A 22,503-nucleotide genomic window follows, 5' to 3' on the forward strand; every position below is an offset into this window, starting at 1 on the left:
ACCATCATTAACTGGGTACCCATTATGTGCTAGGTACCATTGATCCAGAGGTGACTGAGCATGGGTGCCACCTGGAGGAAGTCTCAGTCTAGGGTGGGGACAGAATGTAATCATCGGTACCACCTTACACACTTCAAAAAGTACTGTGGAGAATGAATGGATGGCAAACGACTTATCAGAGCCAGCACTGAGGAATGAGCCAAGTCCAGTGGGAACACAAGAAAAGGACCCTTTGCTCTGCTGGGAGAGTCAAAGAAGGCTTTGCTGGTGGAGGATGAGATGCGATTTCAGCCTGAAATGAGGAGTTTGTCTTCAGCCATGTGGAGAAAGGAGCATTCCAAGCAGAGGGACCAGTCTGAGCAAAGGCATTCAGGTGTAAAATTATTGCCTAGGACTGGAGTGAGGGATATGTAGTGCAACTGACAAGAGACTCCTCTTCAAGAGCAGGCCACATATCCTTTATTTCCCAGGGGGTGGAAATGGGCAGCCTCACAGAGGAATTGAATCATAATGAATTGAAGAAAGAAAAAGCCCCTGAAGTTGGCATTATAATTAATAGGTTTAGGCTCAGGCTCATCCTACTAGTCCTCACTTAGATTCATTCTCATATAGAAACAAAACGTGATTAATCACCTCAGTAAGTGCAATTTCCGAAAACATCCAGGGAAATCTAGGGTCCAGGTGCAGGACCTTTCCAATCTGAGCTGGATTTTGCCTCCAGGAGAGAGCATGGGTACCAGCCAGCATTTTCATCATCTAAGGGTCAGGTGCCCTGAAGTGTCTGCTGGCACCCAGGGAACAGCCCCCCAGCTTGCTGTCGTAGGACACAGCTGCTCCCTTCCTGGTCAGGTAGCTGGCATCCCTCCCATAATGGGACTTGAGGCTGGGTGGGCTGCTTGGGGATTGCAGAGGAAGAAGGGGGCTGCCGGCAAACCTGCTGACTCAGGCTCCACGAGGGAGCAAGTAACACTGGACTCCTTTCGGCACTCCGAGAATGGGGTGGGGGCGTCTTCAAAGGATTTTCCTCCCTTTCCAGTGCTTGTCCCTGCTCTCGGTCCGTTTTCTGCTAAGATTTGGGGATTTTCAGGCCTGGAGGGAAAGTCCCTTGGGAAGATCATAGAAAGAGCGCTAGCACCGGATCAGTCTGGAGAGCGCGGAAGGAAAGGGTCGGTCCGCAGAGGGCGCGGGGAAGGCGGGGTGGGGACGCGGTGGAGCCCGCGCTCCTTTGCTGAAGGCTTGGAAGTGCAGCGCAGAAGACAGAGGGTGACTGGGAAGACGCGCGAGCGGGGCCGGCCGGCCGGCGGGTGGGGGAGGGGGAGGCGGGGGAGGCGGCTGAGTGGGCCTCTGGAGTGTGTGTGTCTGTGTCAGTGCGCGCGTGTGTGTGTGTGTGTGTGTATGTGTGTGTCTGGCGCCTGGCCAGGGTGATTTCCCATAAACCACATGCCCCCACAGTCCTCTCTTAAAAGGCTGTGCCGAGGGCTGGCCAGTGAGGCTCGGCCCGGGGAAAGTGAAAGTTTGCCTGGGTCCTCTCGGCGCCAGAGCCGCTCTCCGCATCCCGGGACAGCGGCGCGGCCCTCGGCCGGGGCGCCCACTCCGCAGCGGCCAGCGAGCGAGCGAGTAAGCGAGGGCGGCCGACGCGCCCGGCCGGGACCCAGCTGCCCGTATGACCGCGCCGGGCGCCGCCGGGCGCTGCCCTCCCACGGTAAGCGGCGGCCGCGGCGCGGGGCCCGGGACAGGCTGGGACGGGGGCTCGGCGGCCAGGCGGCCGGGCGGCCGGGAGCTGCCAGTCGGAGCCGACAGCCTGGGCGCGCAGGCTGCACTGGCCTGGCTTTCCCGCCGCGGACCAACCGCCTTTGCGCACCGACTGGGCCCCTGGCGCCAGGGCGGAGGCCGGTGGCGGCCCTGCAGCTGCACCCCGACTGCCAGGCTTCCCTGGGAAACGGAGGGCTGCTCACCCCATTGCACGGAGGGGAACACTGAGCCACCTGCAGGCACGAGCCCCCGCTCAGCCAGGGTGCCCTGCCTCTCTCCGTACCCGCCACCACCAAGGCACGGGCAGAGTGGCTGTGCGCTGTGTGCCCTCCCCCGTGGGCACCTTCCTCATCGGCCACACACGTGCTTCCAAGGCCCTGCAGGGGAATGGGCGCTTCTGGGCAGGGAAAGTTCAGGGGGTCAACCAGCTTATAGAACGCCAGGGCCTTGCTGGCAGAGGGACGGAGAGGGGCAAGCCACTGCTTGTTCCAGCCCACAGGCAGGAGCTGCGGAGGACTTGGGTGGCTGTTTGGGGGCGGGGCGGGGGCAGGGGACGTGGGGTTGGGGGACGGCAACAGCCGACAAACAGCCCCTCGCTGGGGCTGCTTGGGGCTAGCTCACAATCTCTTTTTCTTGCAAATTCTGGTTTCATCGGTTGGGGAGATTCTGGGCTTTGTGGTGGTTTATGGTGGTTTGCAGTGCTTGAGGAAAATGGAAAGAGGGTTTGGTGTTGCAGAGCTGTGTCCAGGGGCAGGGTCTGCTCCTGACTGTGCAGGGGATGCCCTGCCCTAACTGTGGCAGTAGCAGATGCAGCCGTAGAAAGTGAGGGCGGCACTGTTCATGACCAGTCAGTGGGCTCATAATGGGTTTGCTTCTGAGGAGTCCTAGAAGAAAATGAGAGGGGAAACCTGGGGGGGAAAGAGCAGAAAATTATTTGGGGGTAGAGGAGAGAGGGTTGCAGGTGAGGTGAGAGAGAAAGGGAAGAGTGGGTCCACAGAAAGAAAGTGCCCCACTGAGAGAGAGGAGATAGGGTTGAGAGGGGAAGGGAGAAGGGTTAGCCTTAGGCAGGAAAGCAAAGCTTCAGGGCGGAAGGGGAGACCATGAGGAAAGAAGAGGAAGACAAGGAGGCTGTGTTTAGACAGGGGAAATCCAAGGGCCCGGTTCTGCCAGGTCTCTCCAGAGGCCTTGTTGAGGGAGAAGATGAAATGGAATAGGATAGGTGGCAGAGGAGGCTGGACAGCTGGACGGAGGTGTCCTGGCATCTCTGAGCCTGCAGCAGAGATTCCTTCTGAGGGCTGCTCCCCAGGCAGAAGCCAGGGCTGGGAGTGGGAGGAAGAGGCAGTCAGAGGAGAGCCTGCGCAGCCAGATGCAAGCCAGAGTGTTAACCCCCCACTGTCTGTCCAGATCCTCCTGAGGCAGAATGGAGGCCCCAGGTCCAGGGGTATCCCCTTTGGCCACCTTCGAAGTCAGCCTCTCATGTGGTGGCTGCACTCTCCCCACACTGATGCCTGAAATATCACCAAAGCCAGACAGCCCTTGGGGTTAAGCATTGCTCCCACCTTGCTCTCCTCCAGGGAGGTTGCCGTCCTGAGCGGTCCCTTTCATACGCACCATTCACTCCAGACCTTGAGTGGCAGCCAGCCTGGGGTAGATACACCGTCTAGTGGCCCAGTTTCCTCCAATCATTCTTGAACCTAAGGTTCCTGAGAACCTGGGCCATTGTTCCCACTCAGGGCAACCTCCCCAACAGAGCTTGAAGTCCCCCCAGCCCCCATGACTGTCATCACGTGTGCTGAGTGTGTGCCCTCCCTCGTGGGCACCTTCCTCATTGGCCACACATGTGCTTCCAAGGCCCCCTCTTCCACACTTTCCCTCCCTCAGATCGGCCAGGACCCTCACCGTCCCTGTGCTGAGTGGTATTAAACTGTCCTCTGCCTCTTCCTTCCATGCCTCCCACCCCTCTCCTGCCATCAGATTCTCCCCATCTTTCAAGGGCTCACTGAGGTCCCTCCTCTCTGCAGTCTCCCTGGTCACCCAGCCAGAGCTGCCTTCTCCTCCCCATAAGAGCTGGCAAGCATTTGGGCTTTTGGTGATATGTAGATTAGCACATTGTTGTGGGCTGTTTCATAGCCTCCTTGTGTTTTTCCAGTGAGCAACTTATTTGCAGTATTTGTCTCAACATCTGGATTACTGAGGCAAAACCCAGAGTCCCGGATAGTGTCAACCCTCACCCTACCCTGCCAGCATTTCCCTGAATCTGGGGGCATCAGCTGCCAGGAGGCTTAGGAGCTCTCAGGAGGTGACCTCAAGCTGGAGAAAGAAAGCCCAAGAGTCCCTTTGCTTTTGGCTAAAGAAGGAGAGACCTAGGGTCAAGGGTAGGGATGAGGAGACCTCAGTGAAGAGAAGGAAGAGAGGAAGGAAGAGGAAAGACAGGGCATCAGGAGCCAGTCCCATCACTCTGGTGCTGAGCAGCTACTGGGCCAGGTGGGTGCTGGGAGAGAAGAGGGGTCTCAGAAAAAACTTCTCTGCCATGATAAGAGGTGGCTGGCTGGAGGCAAAGCCTGATGGTGCTCAAATAGGCAGGTGGCAGGCAAGAGATGGCCCGTTACTGGCACTGGTACCTCTGATTAATCAGTTGGGCTCCTTTTGAAACACATACCCAGGGCTCCAAGAGGTGTCTGGCAAGGGATGAGTTCCAGTGAAACTGAGTTTGATCCCACAGTCTTTCCAGTGGCAGAGCCAGATCTGCATTGAACCAGGTGGGAGGAAGTGCTGGGCCCAGGGGAGCTGTCTCTGGCTTGCCATCTGAAAGCCGGTGCATGAACGTGATCTTGAGGGCAGTTCAAAAAGTGCTTGGCTCAGTGTTGATGTTGCAGAGACAGAAAAAATGGGTAGATGCAAGTCCTTCCCTCGAGTTTCCTTAAACTTGACACTCCCTCGAGTGTCATTAAAATTTAGACTGGTAGGCACACCATCTGTGTCACTATTAGTTCAATGTGTAGTTAGGTTTGGCTTAATCTGGGAAGGCTTCTTGTAGGTGACATTTGGGTTGTTTTCATGGTAGAACAAGGTTGTGCTGTGGCTGCTAGAAATCCTGGGAAAGCTGGATTTGAGGGATGCTGTATCCTGAGGTAAGGGGCAGAGCCTGTAGCATTGTAGGTTTGAGGCCTTTGTTTTTCTGCTGTGAGCAGGGCATGGGGATAACTGGGGAGAGTGAGGGCTGGGGAGAAATGACACCCTCTCTGTCACAGACATGGCTGGGCTCCCTGCTGTTGTTGGTCTGTCTCCTGGCGAGCAGGAGTATCACCGAGGAGGTGTCGGAGTACTGTAGCCACATGATTGGGAGTGGACACCTGCAGTCTCTGCAGCGGCTGGTGAGTGTGTGGCCGTGCTGTATTCTACCTTCTCCCCACTGGGGAAGTGGAGGCAGGAGCCAGGGAGCAGGTCAAAGAGAGCAGTTGCAGGCAGGAAAATAGGGCAGTGCAGGACATTGCTTGTGGTTCCCACTAGCTCCACCAGTGATATCCTTCACTAGCCTTCCCAAAGTTAGGACCTCTGGTCTCCCCAGCTTTGAAGCCCTCTCTGACTCCCCTGCAGGCAGTGGATGGGGTGGGCTTCCAGCTGCTTGCCTGGGTTAGTGATTGCCCAGGAATATCAACCACTGATTCTGAAAAGGCTTCTGAGGTCTGCTGTCCCTCAGTGGGATGCCTCCTCTGGGAGGCTAGCCCAGGCAGCCTGCTGTGTCCAGATGTTGCGTCTAGCTCCTGGACTCTCATGTGTGGCGCCAGTCTGGCATCAGAGCCCCACCCAGATTTGGAGGGGAAGTGCTCACTTAACTCCCAGCCTTCCACCCTCACTTCCCTGGCTCTTGCCCATACCCTGAGGCTGGGATGGCCTGCTCGTCTAGGCCATGAAGGAGCCTGTATCTCATTCTAATCAGGCCCATACGTGGTCCAGCCAGGCAGAATCAGGTTGCTGTCATGGCTGCCGTCCTGCTCAGTGGGAATTTACCATCCCTCTGGCCAGCTAGGCAGGGTGGGGCATCACTGGCTAAGGCCAGCTCCAGGGCCCTGAGCTTGGGGCCTGTGGGCTGTGCCTTCCGCCTCTCTTGCCCTAGCACTACTTCTCCTGCATGTAGTTGCTGTAGCAATCCAAGGTAGACCAAGAGCCCCAGCATTCTCTGAGGCTTAAAACCCAGAACTGCTGCTCTGGGGCTAAAGAGGGCTTTAAGGGCATCCAGCTCCAATGCCTACAGATGTTCAGTCCCCAGAGCTTGTCCAGCCTCTGCTTGAATTCCTGCCATGACAGGGTGCTCACTACCTCCCAGGGAAGATTATATCCTATATTCTCCTACAGACATTTCTTTCTTAAAACAAATGGGCATTTGTCAGATTTCCTGGGGTGGCAGATGGAAGGAAAAGACTTGTTCTTCTACAGCTTCCCCTGGGCATATGGAAGGCACTGATCTTCTCCTAGACTTGACTCTGTCTTTCCACATGTGGTTGGCAGGGATGAAGTTCAAACCCCAATGCATTCAGAAGCTAAGGTCCCCGTTCTGAAGAAGGCTGAGTTGAGCTGTAGGTTGCCCTGCAATCATTGGCCTGCTCTCTCTTACAGATTGACAGTCAGATGGAGACCTCGTGCCAAATTACCTTTGAGTTTGTAGACCAGGAACAGTTGGTGAGTGATGGCTGTTTACAAAATCCATGCACCAGTCTGCATGCAACTCCCAGGGTGGGGTGTGTGTGAGAGCATGAAGGCAGCAGAATGCCTAGAGCCGGAAAGGTTGAGAGTGTGAGGATCCATGGGTGCTCAACTCTGGGGTGCCAGTATCCAGGGCTCAAGTCCCCTGCCATTCCCTTCTCCTGGCTTGATACATAACAAACGCTCACTAGGTGCCAAGCACTTTGCTAATTTAGTTCTGACAGTACCACTATGTGGTACACAAATACTGTTTATTATCCACAGAGAGGTGAAAGGAGCATAGCTACTAGGTGGTAGAGGCCTGATTTGAATCCAGGAAGGTTGGCTGTAGGACTTGAGGCAAATCAATACTTCCAGGTCACATGCTTCGCTTAAGGATGTCACTTCTCTTCACTAGGCCAACCAGCAGGCAGGGAGGCAGTCCAGCCCTTCCTCGACTTGCCCCACACCCAGCAAGCCACCAAGTGCTGCTGGTTCTGCCTCTCAGCATCTCTGGGTTCTGTCTCCTCCATCCCTACCTTCACCCCTCAATCAGTTGCTTGGACAATTTCAGGAGCCTCCTAACTGGTCTCCCTGCTTCTAGTTCACTCTTCATCTTACCACTAGGGGGAATTTTCTGAAACGCCAACCTGCTGCCTTTACCTCACTCTTCCAAAACCATCAGGGGCCCCATCACTCCAGAAGAAAGCCAAGGTTGTCTAGCCTGGGTTACACCAGGTCTAGCCATTCTCCACCACATAAACCTGTACACCGCCTTCCCATTCCCTGCTCCTTCCTGCCTCCCATCTTTGCACAAGCTCTTCTCAATGACTGTCATGCCTTTCCACCTGCTCCCCCAGTCACTATTCCACATCTGTTCATCTTTATGCCTCATGCAAAACTGCCATGATATCCAGAAGTTGCCCCTGTCTCTGAGCTTCCACCCACCAGACCCATGCACCTCTGTTAGTACTGGAGACCACCTCATGGTCCAAAGAATAGCCTCAGTATTTTATAGCCTCACTCACTTGCTTGCTCTAGCATTCATGCCTGAACTAGCATTTGCTAGGAACCTACTGGACTAGATGCTGGCGGTAGGGAGCTAAAGCAGAGTGGGTCTTCAAGGCAACTACCATCTCTTTAGGGAGACAAAACACAGAGGTTATCCTTTGTACCATGAGATAGTCTTCACCCCCCCTATATCCTGGAGGATATGAAGGGGCCATATGGTAAAAGATTTTTGTGAAAGCAAGCCAAGAGGAAGACAGAAAGAAAGGCAGGGGGAGGTTCCCTGGAGCCCACCTTCCCTATGTACATCCATCCTGATTAAAACCTCATATTCCAGAAACCCAGAGAACTCTCTAATCAGAATCCACATTTCCTTCACTCTAACCCAGTCTCCAATAGTGCTAGATCCCAAAGAGAGAGAAAGACAGGCAAGCTGAGGGCAGCTTTCTCCTCATTGCTGGCATGGTGTGGTCCCTCCCCTGGGGGAAGGGGGAGAGCAAGCTGCAACCCTCCATCTGCCTGGGGTTGGGGGTTCCCAGGCCACAATGGCCAGGCTATAAGCCCCAGGTTCCTGTTTTTTCAGAAAGATCCGGTGTGCTACCTTAAGAAGGCATTTCTCCTGGTACAAGACATAATGGAGGACACCATGCGCTTCAGAGACAACACCCCCAATGCCATCGCCATTGTGCAGCTGCAGGAACTCTCTTTGAGGCTGAAGAGCTGCTTCACCAAGGATTATGAAGAGCATGACAAGGTAGGAAGCCCTGAGGCCGGGAGCACTGAGTGAGGGCAGAGGGCGGCTACAGAGGCGCCGCTTGGTCCACAGGCACAGAGGACATTCGCTCACCTCGCCTCACGCCGTTGCTTACTCACTCTCATTTATTTGTCATCCCACCAACCTTTACCAGGCAGGAGGCACGAGGGATCATGCTGGGCCCTGACGATGTCATCATGAGCAACAAATACATGGTCCCACCCCATGCAGCTTATAGTCACGTGAGCTTGGCAGCTGTTAAACAAACCATGACACCAGTCAATAGAATTACAAACTATAAGGACTGTTCATTCCAACAGCAAGCAGTTTTTGTGTGTCTCTTGTGTACCAGATACTGTTCTAGACACCAGGAAACAGCTGTGATCAAAACAGACAAAAATCCCCACATTCCTGGAACTTACATTTGGGGGTGGTGGTAGTGGTGGTGAGACAGTTAACAAAATATGTATGTAAAATATACAATATGTAGCATGGCAATAACAGCATTGGAGAAGAGTAAACCAGGGATGAGACCACCCGAAGGAGGTGGAGGAGTGAGCTGGGAACAAGAACCGTGAAGGGCTCAGGGAGAGCAACAGGGAACTCAGACTTCCATGGAGTTGGGGAGGCAGAGACAAGGAAGGCTTCTGAGTAAGCAAATATTGATTTGAGCTCCAAAGATGAGTAAGAGTTGAAAGTGGTAAGGCTAGAAGAACATTCTGGAACAGGAAAAGCTATGCACAAAGCCCTAAGGTAAACAAACAGGAAAGTGCACATTCAGGGACCCAAAGGGTTATAAGCATGGCCAGAGCATGGGAAGTGCAGGAGGGAGAGGAGAGAAGGCAGAAGCCAGATCATGTGTGATTTTAGAGATGTGGGATTTTGTCTTAAGGGTGAGGGAAGCTGTCATGAACAGGATGTGGCTTACTCTCAGGTTATAAGACTGACCTGGTTGCTGTGTGGAGGATAAACCACGGGGCAGGAATGGAGGCTGGGAGACCAGCAGAAGGTGCGAGTCCAGGCTAGACGCTTGGACCAGGTGGTACAGTGAAGGTGGAGGCAAGTGGACTGGACATTTTCCCCTGGGCTTGGGGGCCAGAATCAACAAGACTTGGTATGTGCAGTGGATGTGAGAAGCTGAGGGAAAGGAAAAGCCAAGGATGGTTTTTGTCCTGAGCACCTGGATATTCCAATGATGCTGAAATGGGGATGATCCATGGGCAGAGCAGGTTTGAGGGAAGACAGTTCAGTCTGGGGCACAGCAGACGTGAGGTGCTCATGAAATGGTGAGTGGAGACATTGAGCAGGCAGCTGGGTGTGCGGGTCTTCAGTGTGACCGGCAATGCACAGATCTATGAGGCATGGGGGTTCGGCTTATCTGTGAAGCCATGGGACTGGACAGCACAGACACTGTGAGAAGAGAAGCAGGCCCAGGAACCCAGCATCTGGAGGGCAAGCAGAGGACAGCGGACCTGGCAAGGGGCAGCCTGAAGGTGGGAGGAAAAGAGAGAGAGTGCAGAGTCAAGGCACTAGGTTCCAAGGTGGAAAAAGGGATGGAATTTCATAAAAGAGGGTTGAGAAATCAAGCAAGGGGAGGGCTAAAATTATCCATTGGATTTGGCAACGTGTCACAGGTGCCGGATCAGGGTGAATAGAAAGGAAGTGGAGACACCACTGTGGAAGAACTTGGATCCGAATGGGGGCAGGAAAAGAGATATAGCTGGAGGGAGTGTGTGATTGAGGGAGGACTTTTTGTTCTGTTTTTGTTGTCATTGTTGTTTTGAGACAGGGTCTTACTCTGTCACCCAGGCTGAAGTTCAGCGGTGCAATCACGGCTCACTGCAGCCCCAACCTCCCAGGCTCAATTGATCCTCTGACTTCAGTCTCCTGAGTAGCTGGGACAACAGGCACACCCCACTATGCCCAGCTATTTTTTGTAGAGACAGGGTTTCACCATGTTGCCCAGGCTGGTCTCAAACTCCCAGGCTCAAGCGATCTGTCTGCCTTGGCCTCCCAGAGTGCTGGGATAACAAATGTGAGTTACTGTGCCTGGCCAGGAAAACATTTTTAATAAGACAGGTACTAAATCTGTGATTTTCTAACATTAAGATTCCTAAGAATCACTTGGGAATATGTTGAAAATGCATATTCCCAGACACACCCCTAGACAGTCTGATATACTGGGTTTAAGAGTGGCTCCAGGGCCGGGCATGGTGGCTCATGCCTCTAATCCTGGCACTTTGGGAGGCCGAGGCAGGTAGATCACCTGAGGTCAGGAGTTCAAGACCAGCCTGCCCAACAGGGTGAAACCCCATCTCTACTAAAAATACAAAAATTAGCAGGGGCTGGTGGCGTATGCCTGTAATCCCAGCTACTCGGGAGGCTGAGGCAGGAGAATCGCTTGAACCAGGGTGGCAAAGGTTGCAGTGAGCCAAGATCAAAACTCCATCTAAAAAAAAAAAGTGATCCCAGGAATCTGCATCTTAAGCAGCTGTCCCACTGATGATTCTGACCCCCTTGGATGTTCACCCATAGACGGGTGTGAATGCTGTGGGGCAGGCTTCAGGAGAGAGGGTGGGTGAAGCTGGAGGAGCTAGCTCCCATCAAGTCTCTGGAGAAGACAGTGGGAGGGATTCGGAGCTCCTGAGGGAACTCAGAGTGAGACTCCATCAAAAAAAAAAAGTTGGGCATAGTGGGGTGTGCCCAACTCCAGCCATCTCAGCTCACTGCAACCTCTGCTTCCCAGGTTCAAGCGATTCTCCTGCCTCAGCCTCCCGAGTAGCTGGGATTTCAGGCACGTGCCATCATGCCTGGCTAATTTTTGTCTTTTTAGCTGGGATTACAGGCACGTGCCACCATGCCCGGCTAATTTTTTTCTTTTTAGTAAAGACAAGGTTTCACCATGTTGGTCAGGCTGATCTCGAACTCCTGACCTCATGATCAGCCTGCCTCAAACTCCCAAAGTGCTGGGATTAAAGGCATGAGCCACCGTGCCCGGCCTATCTGGTAAACATTTCTTAAGAGCCGACTGTGCACAGGCCAGGGGGATGCAGCGATGCCTTCAAGGACTTCACAGCTTAGAAAAGCCCATGGTTCTTCCCTGTGAAGCTCAGTTTAAGGAAAAACTTGGTATTTGTGATTCAGTGGCAGTTAGGCCCTGGATGAAGCTGTGGGCATGCATGGCATGGCCTTGTGTGAAAGGAGAGGTGGGCCCAGGAGTGAACCCTGAGGGATAGCAGCATTTGGACATTAGGAGGAGAAGGGGAGCTTGGTAAGGAGACAGAAGGTGGGAGAAGACTCAGGATGATGCAGTTTCTCAGAGTTCTAGTAGGTGTAGGAAGCCGGGGCCCCTTGGGCAGCACAGAAGATAGGCTGGGACCTCCTCAGCCCTCCCGCCAAGACACACCAACGCCAGCAAAGGACCCACAGGCCTGGCGGCTGCCTCATTCCCTTCTCCACACTGCAGCTCGATGATTTTTCTCAAACTGAACTCTTACCATGCCACCGCCCACCCCTAACACCCCTTCAGATGTTTTCCCTTTGCTCTGTGGACAAAACTAAAAGTTCTGGGCTTGGCCCACAAGGCGCTTGCTAACCTCTCTCCTTTTGCATCTCTTGCCATGCTCCTCCTAGATGGTAGTGCTGCAGCCACGCCAGCCTTCTTTTAGTCTTTGGACCTTTCATGCATTTTCTTGCCTCAGGACCTTTGCACAGTCTGTTCTTGCAGCCTGGACAGCTCTCTGGAATCCCGTCTCTTTCCTGGTTAACTCTTGCTCATCTTTTAGTTGATTCCTTGGGGAAATTCTCCCTGAACACTTGTTTTGTTTCCCTTGTTGCACACCATCGGATGACCCAGTACTTCTTCATAGGACTCATTGCACTTGTAACAATGTGTTTAGTCCCTGCTGGACTCAGTGTCCAACTCAGCCAGGAACCACCTCTCTCTTGTTCACTGCGTGATTCCCAGGTAATTACCATATGCCTGGCACATAAACATGTGTTGAATGGGTCGGTGAATAAATGACATATCTCATAACCTCAGGACTCATTCTGCTGCAAACCAGGGGAAAGGGGAGGAAGGAAACAAAAGGGAAAAAGAAGACAGATGTGAGAAAGGCCAAGGGAATTTGACAAACAAGACGGAGACATGGGGCCAATGGTCATGCTCACAAAAGGGGGCCCTGATCTCCTTCCAGGCCTGTGTCCGAACTTTCTATGAGACACCTCTCCAGTTGCTGGAGAAGGTCAAGAATGTCTTTAATGAAACAAAGAATCTTCTTGACAAGGACTGGAATATTTTCAGCAAGAACTGCAACAACAGCTTTGCTGAATGCTCCGGCCAAGGTAAGCATGGCAGGGGCCAGGAAGTGTGTGGGGGTGGTGGCATATGGAACGGGGATTGGGAGGTGAGATGTGAAGCTGGGGGGACCCCTGGGGAGGCAGCCTGGCTGCTACTTGTGTTCCTGTATGCATGAATGTGCTTGTTCCGTGTACATATGTGGCTTCACGTGCCTCTGGTCCTGGGCACATGTCTTTTCTGATATGTGTGTGCATGCACACCTACTTATGTCTGCATGTGGCAGCGTCAAGAAGGATCATGCTGGTGCCTTGGGATTAGAGAGTGGAAATGGGAGCCTGTCTTGGGAGCCCTGTAGGTATGGAAGCTTTCCCCACTGGCTCTGCAGGCTGACTGAACATGTGGGGGGCTCTGTGGAGACAGCTGACACCCATCTGGGAGTCAGGGCCCTTGCTCCAGGAGCTCTGCTGCGAATCACCATGATACCCTGGCTCCCGAAGTCCCCAGGATGCCTTGGGCGTTCCCTCAAGGGACAAGGCTGGATTTGAAGTCTGAGCATCATTGGAACTCCCAGGGCTGGCTCAGCTGCATACATGTGTACACTGCGTGTCCTCGTCTCTGCGTCTCGTGCCACACATGCCCTCCTACATTCAACCTTGCTTCCCAAGGCAGGGTCTAGGGCCCTGCAACCTGCCAGTGGCCAAGTCTGGTCTCGTTGCTTCAATCCCAAGGCTTCAAGACTTGGCTGCATTCTAGCCCCAGCTTGTTCCTGCCTGGGGCTGTGGCTGTGGCTGTGTGGCTCCTGGCTATGCATGAAACCAGTGTCTTTGGGGCTTGAAGTTGTCTTGTGTTGGTCTGGAAGGCAACTGTTCAACCTCCTGACCTGGCTGCTGCTCACCCCTAACTTGGCCTGTGGCCAGTGGGTACCCCTGCATGGGCTGTTCTCTTATCTTCCTTCTCCCCTACCCCCAGTGTGTACATCTCAACCCTGTTCTTTGTCACTGCCCATAAGACCCTGCATATGGCACCTTCCCTGTGTCATGAGCACCCACTCTAGTCCCATCCTCTTCTCAGCTCCAGGGCTGAGCTAGGAGATGAGGGCCCCCCAGACTCATATTCCCCTCTTGCCCCGCTCTAGGAAAGCTGTGCTGGAGGCTAGTGACTCTATCTCCTCCCCATCTTTCTCTCTCCCTCTCTCTATGGTTCTTTCAGATGTGGTGACCAAGCCTGATTGCAACTGCCTGTACCCCAAAGCCATCCCTAGCAGTGACCCGGCCTCTGTCTCCCCTCATCAACCCCTCGCCCCCTCCATGGCCCCTATGGCTGGCTTGACCTGGGATGACTCTGAGGGAACTGAGGGCAGCTCCCTCTTGCCTGGTGAGCAGCCCCTGCGCACAGTGGATCCAGGCAGTGCCAAGCAGCGACCACCCAGGAGCACCTGCCAGAGCCTTGAGCCGCCAGAGACCCCGGTTGTCAAGGACAGCACCATCGGTGGCTCACCACAGCCTCGCCCCTCCGTCGGGGCCTTCAACACCGGGATGGAGGATATTCTTGATTCGGCAATGGGCACTAACTGGGCCCCAGAAGAAGCCTCTGGAGAGGCCAGTGAGATTCCCGTGTCCCAAGGGACAGAGCTTTACCCCTCCAGGCCAGGAGGGGGCAGCATGCAGACAGAGCCCGCCAAACCCAGCAACTTCCTCTCAGCATCTTCTCCACTCCCTGCATCAGCAAAGGGCCAACAGCTAGCAGATGTGACCGGTACCGCTTTGCCCAGGGTGGGCCCCATGAGGCCCACTGGCCAGGACTGGAATCACACCCCCCAGAAGACAGACCATCCATCTGCCCTGCTGAGAGACCCCCCGGAGCCAGGCTCTCCCAGGACCTCACCACCACGCCCCCAAGGCCTCAGCAACCCCTCCACCCTCTCTGCTCAGCCACAGCTTTCCAGAAGCCACTCCTCGGGCAGCGTGCTGCCCCTTGGGGAGCTGGAGGGCAGGAGGAGCACCAGGGATCGGAGGAGCCCCGCAGAGCCGGAAGGAGGACCAGCAAGTGAAGGGGCAGCTGGGCCCCTGGCCCGTTTTAACTCCGTTCCTTTGACTGACACAGGCCATGAGAGGCAGCGCGAGGGATCCTCCAGCCCGCAGCTCCAGGAGTCTGTCTTCCACCTGCTGGTGCCCAGTGTCATCCTGGTCTTGCTGGCTGTCGGAGGCCTCTTGTTCTACAGGCGGAGGCGGCGGGTGAGCAGATCCCCATGAGGAAGAAGAGGGCGTCCCTTAGGGCAGGGGCAGAGCCTGGCGGGGATGCAGGTGAGGGGGACAGCTCGGTTGTGGCCTCAGTTCTTCAGACGCAGAGAGATAGGGGCTGGCTCAGCACAGAGGATGAGAGGTGGAAATTGAGGATTGCTTCGAGAATTGGGAAGGCTCAAGCTGTAAGGTCAATGGGAAGGGAGTGGAGCAGAAGGGAGCGGGAGAGAATATTCTTGGGCTGACAGCAGGATGACATCCAGACAGGCAGGGAGCTGGAGGAGGAGAGCAATGCTGTGTGAGTGTGTCAGGGCGGGCGTACACTGGGAGTTCTGCAGAGCCTGGGACAGGAGAACCGATAGGGAGCAGCCTGCAAGGGCGTGGGGAGAGGAGAGGGAACACCATCAGCAGAGAGACCTCACAAATCTCCCTTGGGCCTCTGGCTGATCCCCACTTTTGGGAAGCTGGGAGGACTCTTGCAACTCTCTCATAAATACCTGGGGCAGCCCTTACTGGGGATGGGGCCACCGTCCCCCCACCCTCCCCCAGCTCCTCAGTGAGATGCTCTTTCCTGTCCTCAGAGCCGTCAAGAGCCTCAGAGAGCGGATTCTCCCTTGGAGCAGCCAGAAGGCAGGTGAGAGCTTGAGGTGGGGCTCTGGGAGGCACTGGGGGCCTGGCTTGGGATCTGTTTCCCCTCTTCGTGGTGGTGGGGCTCTCCTGCTTGCTCTGAGGAAATGGAGCTGCGGAACAGGATGCGGTAGAGACGGTCTTCTCTCCTTTCCCAGATATCTGGGCTTTTTCCTCATTTCTCCGTAGAGTTAGATGGTTCTGGGATTTTTCAGTCTGAGAGGGCCTAGAGCATGTGTGGGGCTTAGGGGTAAACTTACGGGGTCCCCTTACTCCCCTGCTCCTGCTGATGTCTAATGCCAGTGCTGTGCTCTGCCTACAGCCCCCTGACTCAGGATGAGGACAGACAGGTGGAACTGCCAGTGTAGAGGGAATTCTAAGGTAAGATTCTGATTTTGATCTCCACTCCTAAAACTTAGCTATACCCTTTTCCAGTCACCCTCACCTGTTGGTGACACCAATTCCCCTGAGACCCCCACACTGACTCCCTTGCCTCTCTCCAGTTCCCTTTCTATACATTGCCAGCCAGGTCCAGCCACCATCTCCTTTCCAGGTCCTCAGCTATCCCCCTGCCCCTCCATTCCATCCACTGCCGCTGAGGCCAGGGACTATTACCTCTGCACTGGGCTTCTAGTGTTGCTGCCATCTTTGACCTCAGAGCAGCTAAACCCCCCTTCTTCGTATGTGGCCTTTATAAGGTCTTTACCCACCTGAGGAATCTTCAGTAGCTCTGTGTGGCAGCCACTGCAAGCCCTATATTCGTGGCTTGGCTGCCAAGACCCTCCAACAGCAGCTGCTTGCCAGATCGCCCCCACACCACCAGTTGACCCTCCTCCCCAGCCGAGGACAGTTCTGCTTCCTTGCTTTTAGGATCATGTTGACATAGAACCTGAGTCTTGGAAGGGCTCTCAGGGGTCATTTGGCCCTGGGTCACACCCCAAAGGGACTGTCCCTCTCCATGTCCCCAACAGGCAGCCAGCCAGCTGACTGTCACACACTCCCAGTTCCAAGCCAGCTCCCTGCCTAGCCACAGCCCGTGCCATCTTCCAGTCAGACTGGGAGAAACGTCTTCCTCATGCGAGGCAAAACTGGCTTCCCTGCCCCCTCCATACTGCTCCTCCCTCCTGTTCTCATGAAAGCCCTCAGATATTTCAAGTCAGGTATCCATGTCCCCTTTGAGAATTCTCTAAGCTAAGAATGGCCAAGTCCCTCAAACGTTCCTTATATGATATGGTTTTCAGACCCCTCACCATCCTGGATACACTCGTTTGTCAATGTCCCTCTGAAAATGTGGCGCCCAGCCCCGGACACAGTACTCCAGATGTCTGACCAGCTCAGAGAGAGTACAGTGGGACTGTTACCTTCCTTGATATGGACAGTATTCTTCTATTTGTGCAGATTAAGATTGCATTAGTTTTTTTCTTAACAACTGCATCATACTGTTGTCATATGTTGAGCTTGTGGTCTATTAAAACCCCTAGTTCCGTTTCCCACAAACCTCTGTCAAGCCAGACCATCTCTACCCTGTACTTGGACAACTTAACTTTTTTAACCAAAGTGCAGTTTATATTCACCTTTGCTAAAGCCACCTTGTTGGTTTCTGCCCATCACCCGAACCTATTGAAGTTGTTTGAAATCCTAATTCTGTCATCTCTGTAGCCCTCCCATTTGTGGCTCCTGCACATTGATGAGTGCCTGTTGTTGTCCTTGCCCATGTTGTTGATGTAGCTGTGACCCTATTGTTCCTCACCTCTGGCCCCCCCAACCCCAGCTGGCCCACGTCTTCCCCCTCCCACCCAAGCCCACAGCCAGCCCGTCAGGAAGCCTTCCTGGCTTCTCTACAACCTTCTGACTGCTTCTTTCAGTCATGCCCCTCCTGCTCTTTTGTATTTGGCTAATAGTATATCAATTTGCACTTATTTGGATGTTGTTTTCATATTTTTTTAAATCTTATTTTATATGTATGTGTACATTCCACATCCCTAAGATTGTAAGCCCCTTGAGGGCAGGAACTGTCTTCCACTTTTTGTGTGTTTCTTTTTCCATCCTGGGTTCTACTACAGAGAGGGCCTCTCCACATTTGCCAAACATGAAATAAATATTGACTGACTGGCTTCAGGGCTGACTCACGGACTGACCCTGGCCAGCTGTCTCTAACTGACCAGCCTCTAGCTGACCAGTTAACCAGCTAACTGACTGACTCTGACTGACTGGCTGACCAGCTGGCTGGGTGAATGACTAACCAACCAACTATCTTGGTAACTGGCCAGCTGTTGCTTGGGGAGCCCATTGAGCAACTGACTAGCTGATTTCCTGACTAATTGGCTGGTTGGCTGACTAGCTGGGGTGGCCGAGTCAAGTTTCCAGTCACACTCTTTACCAAGTGCAAGCCAGCGCTGCAGGGCTCTCCCATGTGTGGAGTGACAGGTCTGGGCCCTTTCTAGAGAGATAAGGAATTTGGCAAATGCTCAAAACCAGGGGAACCTATTTAGACAAGAGCCAGCAGTAACAACATATCTCGAATCCTGGGGTCTACCTTGTCAGTGGGGTGGGCTAAGATGGGCGAGTGGGTCAGCTGGGGCACTGGCAAGACTGTGAAATGACCCAGGCCTCCTCAGAACTGGTGGTGGCTGGTGGCTCAGTGCCACGACACCCTTCCCACTGGTCGCCTGTCCCCCAAACCCCTTGCCATGGTCTTGGCCCTCTGTCCCATCCCTCTACGTGCCCACCCTCCTTTCCCCACTTGCTTATTCTCAGGCCCGTCCCAAGCTTTCATTTTCCTCCCTTCAAGATTTCACTTGGAGAGGGAACCTGGGGCAAGGGGCTACATCCAGATCCCACTTGGCCCAGCAGGTCCAGCCAGGCCAGGCATCAGTGGCCTTGGAGAGATTGAGTGCCAGCCCCTAGACTGACTGCTGCTCTGATGGAAGAAGTGAGAGAGGGAAACAGAGGTAGAGACTGAGATAGGGACTCAGAGCCACAGAAAATGCAGACACCAGCACCTCAGCCCTAAGCAGCTAGGAGATGGGGCAGCAGGCTAGAACTTGCCCACTGGGTCCTTCTCCCCTCCTGGGCCTTAGCTGGGCCTGTGGCCTGGCTGTACCCATCATGGCTCATGTCCAGTTTATGGTTCCCCTTCTTTCCCTCTAGAGCATGGGAATGGGCAAGGAGCCAGAGGCTGTGGTTCCATCTTCCCTCCTTACCCAGTAGGGCCTATGGATGTTAGGGAGGGAGGCTCCACACAAGGTCCAAAGTCAAACTGTTGGATGGGGTCCAGGGGATTTCTGCTCTGGGAACAAAGCGTCCTGAGGATGCTGGGCAAGGGGACAAGGATGGGGGTGGAGCAGGAGAGGGCAAGGCCCTGACTCCCATGGATGATGCAGGAGGCAAGGCCCTCGGCCCATCCAGGAGGGGCTGGGTTGCTTAGGGGTCAGCATGCCAAATGGCAGTGTGGGAATTTCCTTGTCCCGGCACTACCTCTAGACTTTTCCTCTCTGGCCCAAGTTCTTCCTCTTCAGCTAGCTCTGCCCGACTGTCTTGAACATCATATGTGATGCCCCTCTGATGAATGCTGTGGAGGTGGAAATGAAAGATTCTTTTTTGCTAGTGTTAGCAGGAATCACCTTTTGTTCACTGGGCCAAGACCAATGAGATGACCTTGCCTGAGGAGGGGTCCAAAGACGTTCAAGTGCCCGCTTCGCTCCTCATCAGAGCCCTCTGCTTGAGGAGTAACCCCTCTTCCCAGCCCTGCCCAGACCTCTCCTGGGCCCCGTTATCTTCCACTGAGGCCCTGATTCCCCAGAAGGAGATAGGAGGTGAGGCCAGTTTGGCCAGAGGCCTGGGCTGGTGCCAGAGAAAGCCGCCTGCTCTCTCTGTGGTGTCTGGAAAGGCTAGGGAAGGGAGGAAAGGAAGTCCCGCCTGCAACACCGCCAATAGCCCACAGGAATGCCACACCTCCCAACCCATGTCCTCAACGACCCTCCCCGCACTCCCACTCTGCTGACTAGCCTTTCCTTCTCTCCCACAGCTGGACGCACAGGACAGTCTCTCCGTGGGAGGAGACATTATGGGGCGTCCACCACCACCCCTCCCCGGCCATCCTCCTGGAATGTGGTCTGCCCTCCACCAGAGGACCGGACCAGAGCAGCCAGGCTAGGGCCCCTCTGTCTCAACCCGCAGACCGTTGACTGAGAGAGGCCAGAGGATGCTCCCCATGCTGCCACTATTTATTGTGAGCCCTGGAGGCTCCCATGTGCTTGAGGAAGGCCGGCAAGCCCGGCTCAGGACCCTCTTTCCTCAGGGGCTGCACCCTCCTCTCCCTCCCCTCCATGCCAGCACCCAGGCCAGGGACCCATCAGCCTGTGGTTTGTGGGAAAGTAGGGTGGACATTGAGAAGTGAAAGAACCCTGCACCCAGAGGGCCCGCCTGGTGCCAAGGGATCCCAGCCTGGACAGGCATGGACCTGTCTCCAGAGAGAGGAGCCTGAAGTTCACAGGGCGGGACGGCGTCGGCTTGATTTCCCGTAAAGGTGTCAGCCTGAGAGACGGGAAGAGGAGGCCTCTGGACCTGCTGGTCTGCACTGACAGCCTGAAGGGTCTACACCCTCGGCTCACCCAAGTGCCCTGTGCTGGTTGCCAGGCACAGAGGGGAGGCCAGCCCTGCCCTCAGGACCGGCCCGACCTGCCAGTGATGCCAAGGGGGGATCAAGCACTGGCCTCTGCCTCTCCTCCTTCCAGCACCTGCCAGAGTTTTTCCGGGAGGCCAAGCAGAGGCTCCCCTCATGAAGGAAGCCATTGCACTGTGAACACTGTACCAGCCTGCTGAACAGCCTGCCCCCGTCCATCCATGAGCCAGCATCCATCCGTCCTCCACTCTCCAGCCTCTCCCCAGCCTCCTGCACTGAGCTGGCCTCACCAGTCGACTGAGGGAGCCCCTCAGCCCTGACCTTCTCCTGACCTGGCCTTTGACTCCCCGGGGTGGAGCGGGGTGGGAGAACCTCCTGGGCTGCCAGCCAGAGCCGGTCTTTAGGCTGTGTTGTTCGCCCAGGTTTCTGCATCTTGCACTTTGACATTCCCAAGAGGGAAGGAACTAGTGGGAGAGAGCCAGGGAGGGGAGGGCACAGACAGAGAGGCTGCAGGGCAAGCTCTGACTGAAGATGGGCCTTTGAAATATAGGTATGCCCCTGAGGTTGGGGGAGGGTCTGCACTCCCAAACCCCAGCCCAGTGTCCTTTCCCTGCTGCTGACAGGAACCTGGAGCTGAGCAGGTTATCCCTGTCAGGAGCCGTGGGCTGGGCTGCATCTCAGCCGCCACCTGCATGGCACCCAGCTCCCATCCACTTCTCACCCTTCTTTCCTCCTGACCTTGGTTGGCAGTGATAACCTCCATCACTCACCCACCCGTCTACCATCACCTCTAACCAGGCAAGCCAGGGTGGAAGAGCAATCAGGAGAGCCAGGCCTCAGCTTCCAATGCTTGGAGGGCCTCCACTTCGTGGCCAGCCCGTGGTGGTGGCTCTGAGGCCTAGGTAACAGGCGACAGGGCTGCCAGTTGCCCCTGGGTTCCTTTGTGCTGCTGTGTGCCTCCTCTCCTGCTGCCCTGGGTCCTCCACTGAGAGACCCCACCCTGCCTGGCCACTGGGCCCGTGACTTTCTCTTCCTGCCCAGGAAAGTGAGGGTCTGCTGGCCCCACCTCCCCTGTCCTGATGCTGACAGCTAAGGGAAGGGCAGTGAACTTGCATATGGGGCTTAGCCTTCTAGTCACAGCCTCTATATTTGATGCTAGAAAACACATATTTTAAAATGGAAGAAAAAAAAACAAAAAAAAAAGGCATTCCCCCTTCATCCCCCTACCTTAAACATATAATATTTTAAAGGTCAAAAAAGCAATCCAACCCACTGCAGAAGCTCTTTGTGAGCACTTGGTGGCATCAGAGCAGGAGGAGCCCCAGAGCCGCCTCTGGTGTCCCCCCAGGCTACCTGCTCAGGAACCCCTTCTGTTCTCTGAGAAGTCGAGAGAGGACATTGGCTCACGCACTGTGAGATTTTGTTTTTATACTTGGAAGTGGTGAATTATTTTATATAAAGTCATTTAAATATCTATTTAAAAGATAGGAAGCTGCTTATATATTTAATAATAAAAGAAGTGCACAAGCTGCCATGTGAGTTGTGGGAAAGTTGCTTTTGGGGTGTGGGTGGCAAACATCAGGGTGGGTGGGCAGCAGTTGCTGGATGAACCCCAGTTCAGAGAACCTTTTTCCACAAAACACAGGGGAGGAAGGTTCTCTCCAAGTTTCAGTCTTGTTACCAAAACCTCCTGTATTTTTTTTTTTTTTTTTTTTTTTTTTGAGACGGAGTCTCGTTCTGTCGCCCAGGCTGGAGTGCGGTGGCCAGATCTCAGCTCACTGCAACTTCCGCCTCCCAGGTTTACACCATTCTCCTGCCTCAGTCTCCCGAGTAGCTGGGACTACAGGCGCCAGCCACCTCGCCTGGCTAGTTTTTTGTATTTTTTAGTAGAGACGGGGTTTCACCGTGTTAGCCAGGATGGTCTCGATCTCCTGACCTCGTGATCCGCCCGTCTTGGCCTCCCAAAGTGCTGGGATTACAGGCTTGAGCCACTGCGCCTGGCCGACCTCCTGTATTATTGCTGTCCCAAACACATTCATCTGCATATCTGGTCGTATTGGGCAGAAAGTGGCCAAACCCCAGGCCTGGTCACCGGCCCCTGCTCCTGCCCAGCCTAGGAAAATGGCTGGTTGGGCTCTGTCCAAGGACCCCGGGGGCCTGTGAGGATAAGGCTCCTTGACCGTTGAGCCCTGCTGACCAGGGCAGAGGGAGCTGGCTAGGTCCTTGCAGGCTCTGAGATGAATGAGTCCTGTTTCCAGGCTGCGAAGTGAATGTGTTTAGCGGGGGAGAGCCAGGAGTCTGTGTGAGGGCCCTCGTTTGGGCTTGACCTTCCTACTGGAGCTGGAGAGGAGACTGAGGGTGTGGCTTTCCGTGGGGAGAGGGGTATTAGGCAGGGCCAGAGGAGTTGAAGGCCCAAACATACACCCTGGGCAAAGCTATGACAAGAGGGGCCTCTCAATCCCTGAGGGTGTGGTAGACAGCTTTGGATTAGTGGTTCCCAACGCTGGCTTCCAGG

The 22,503-nt window shown here is 54.7% G+C and overlaps 1 protein-coding gene across 6 annotated transcripts; it reads left to right on the forward strand.

The window, feature by feature from the left end:
- Positions 1 to 1,230: 1,230 nt before the first annotated feature.
- CSF1 (colony stimulating factor 1) lies at positions 1,231 to 21,520 on the forward strand. 6 transcript variants are annotated; one of them, XM_025355112.1, is made up of 10 exons: positions 1,231 to 1,702; positions 5,004 to 5,126; positions 6,370 to 6,432; positions 8,027 to 8,197; positions 12,394 to 12,541; positions 13,707 to 14,252; positions 14,601 to 14,731; positions 15,319 to 15,371; positions 15,687 to 15,745; positions 19,392 to 21,520. In XM_025355112.1, the coding sequence occupies exons 1-9, from the start codon at positions 1,664 to 1,666 to the stop codon at positions 15,730 to 15,732; spliced, it is 1,320 nt and encodes a 439-aa protein (XP_025210897.1). In that variant the 5' UTR covers positions 1,231 to 1,663; the 3' UTR covers positions 15,733 to 15,745; positions 19,392 to 21,520. The 6 variants fall into 6 exon arrangements, with proteins under 6 accessions (XP_025210897.1, XP_025210894.1, XP_025210898.1 ...); XM_025355109.1 differs by having other exon boundaries at positions 13,707 to 14,731; XM_025355113.1 differs by lacking the exon at positions 13,707 to 14,252.
- The last annotated feature ends 983 nt before the right edge of the window (positions 21,521 to 22,503 follow it).

The sequence above is a fragment of the Theropithecus gelada genome, chromosome 1 (genome assembly GCF_003255815.1).
Source record: "Theropithecus gelada isolate Dixy chromosome 1, Tgel_1.0, whole genome shotgun sequence".
NCBI lineage: Eukaryota > Metazoa > Chordata > Mammalia > Primates > Cercopithecidae > Theropithecus > Theropithecus gelada.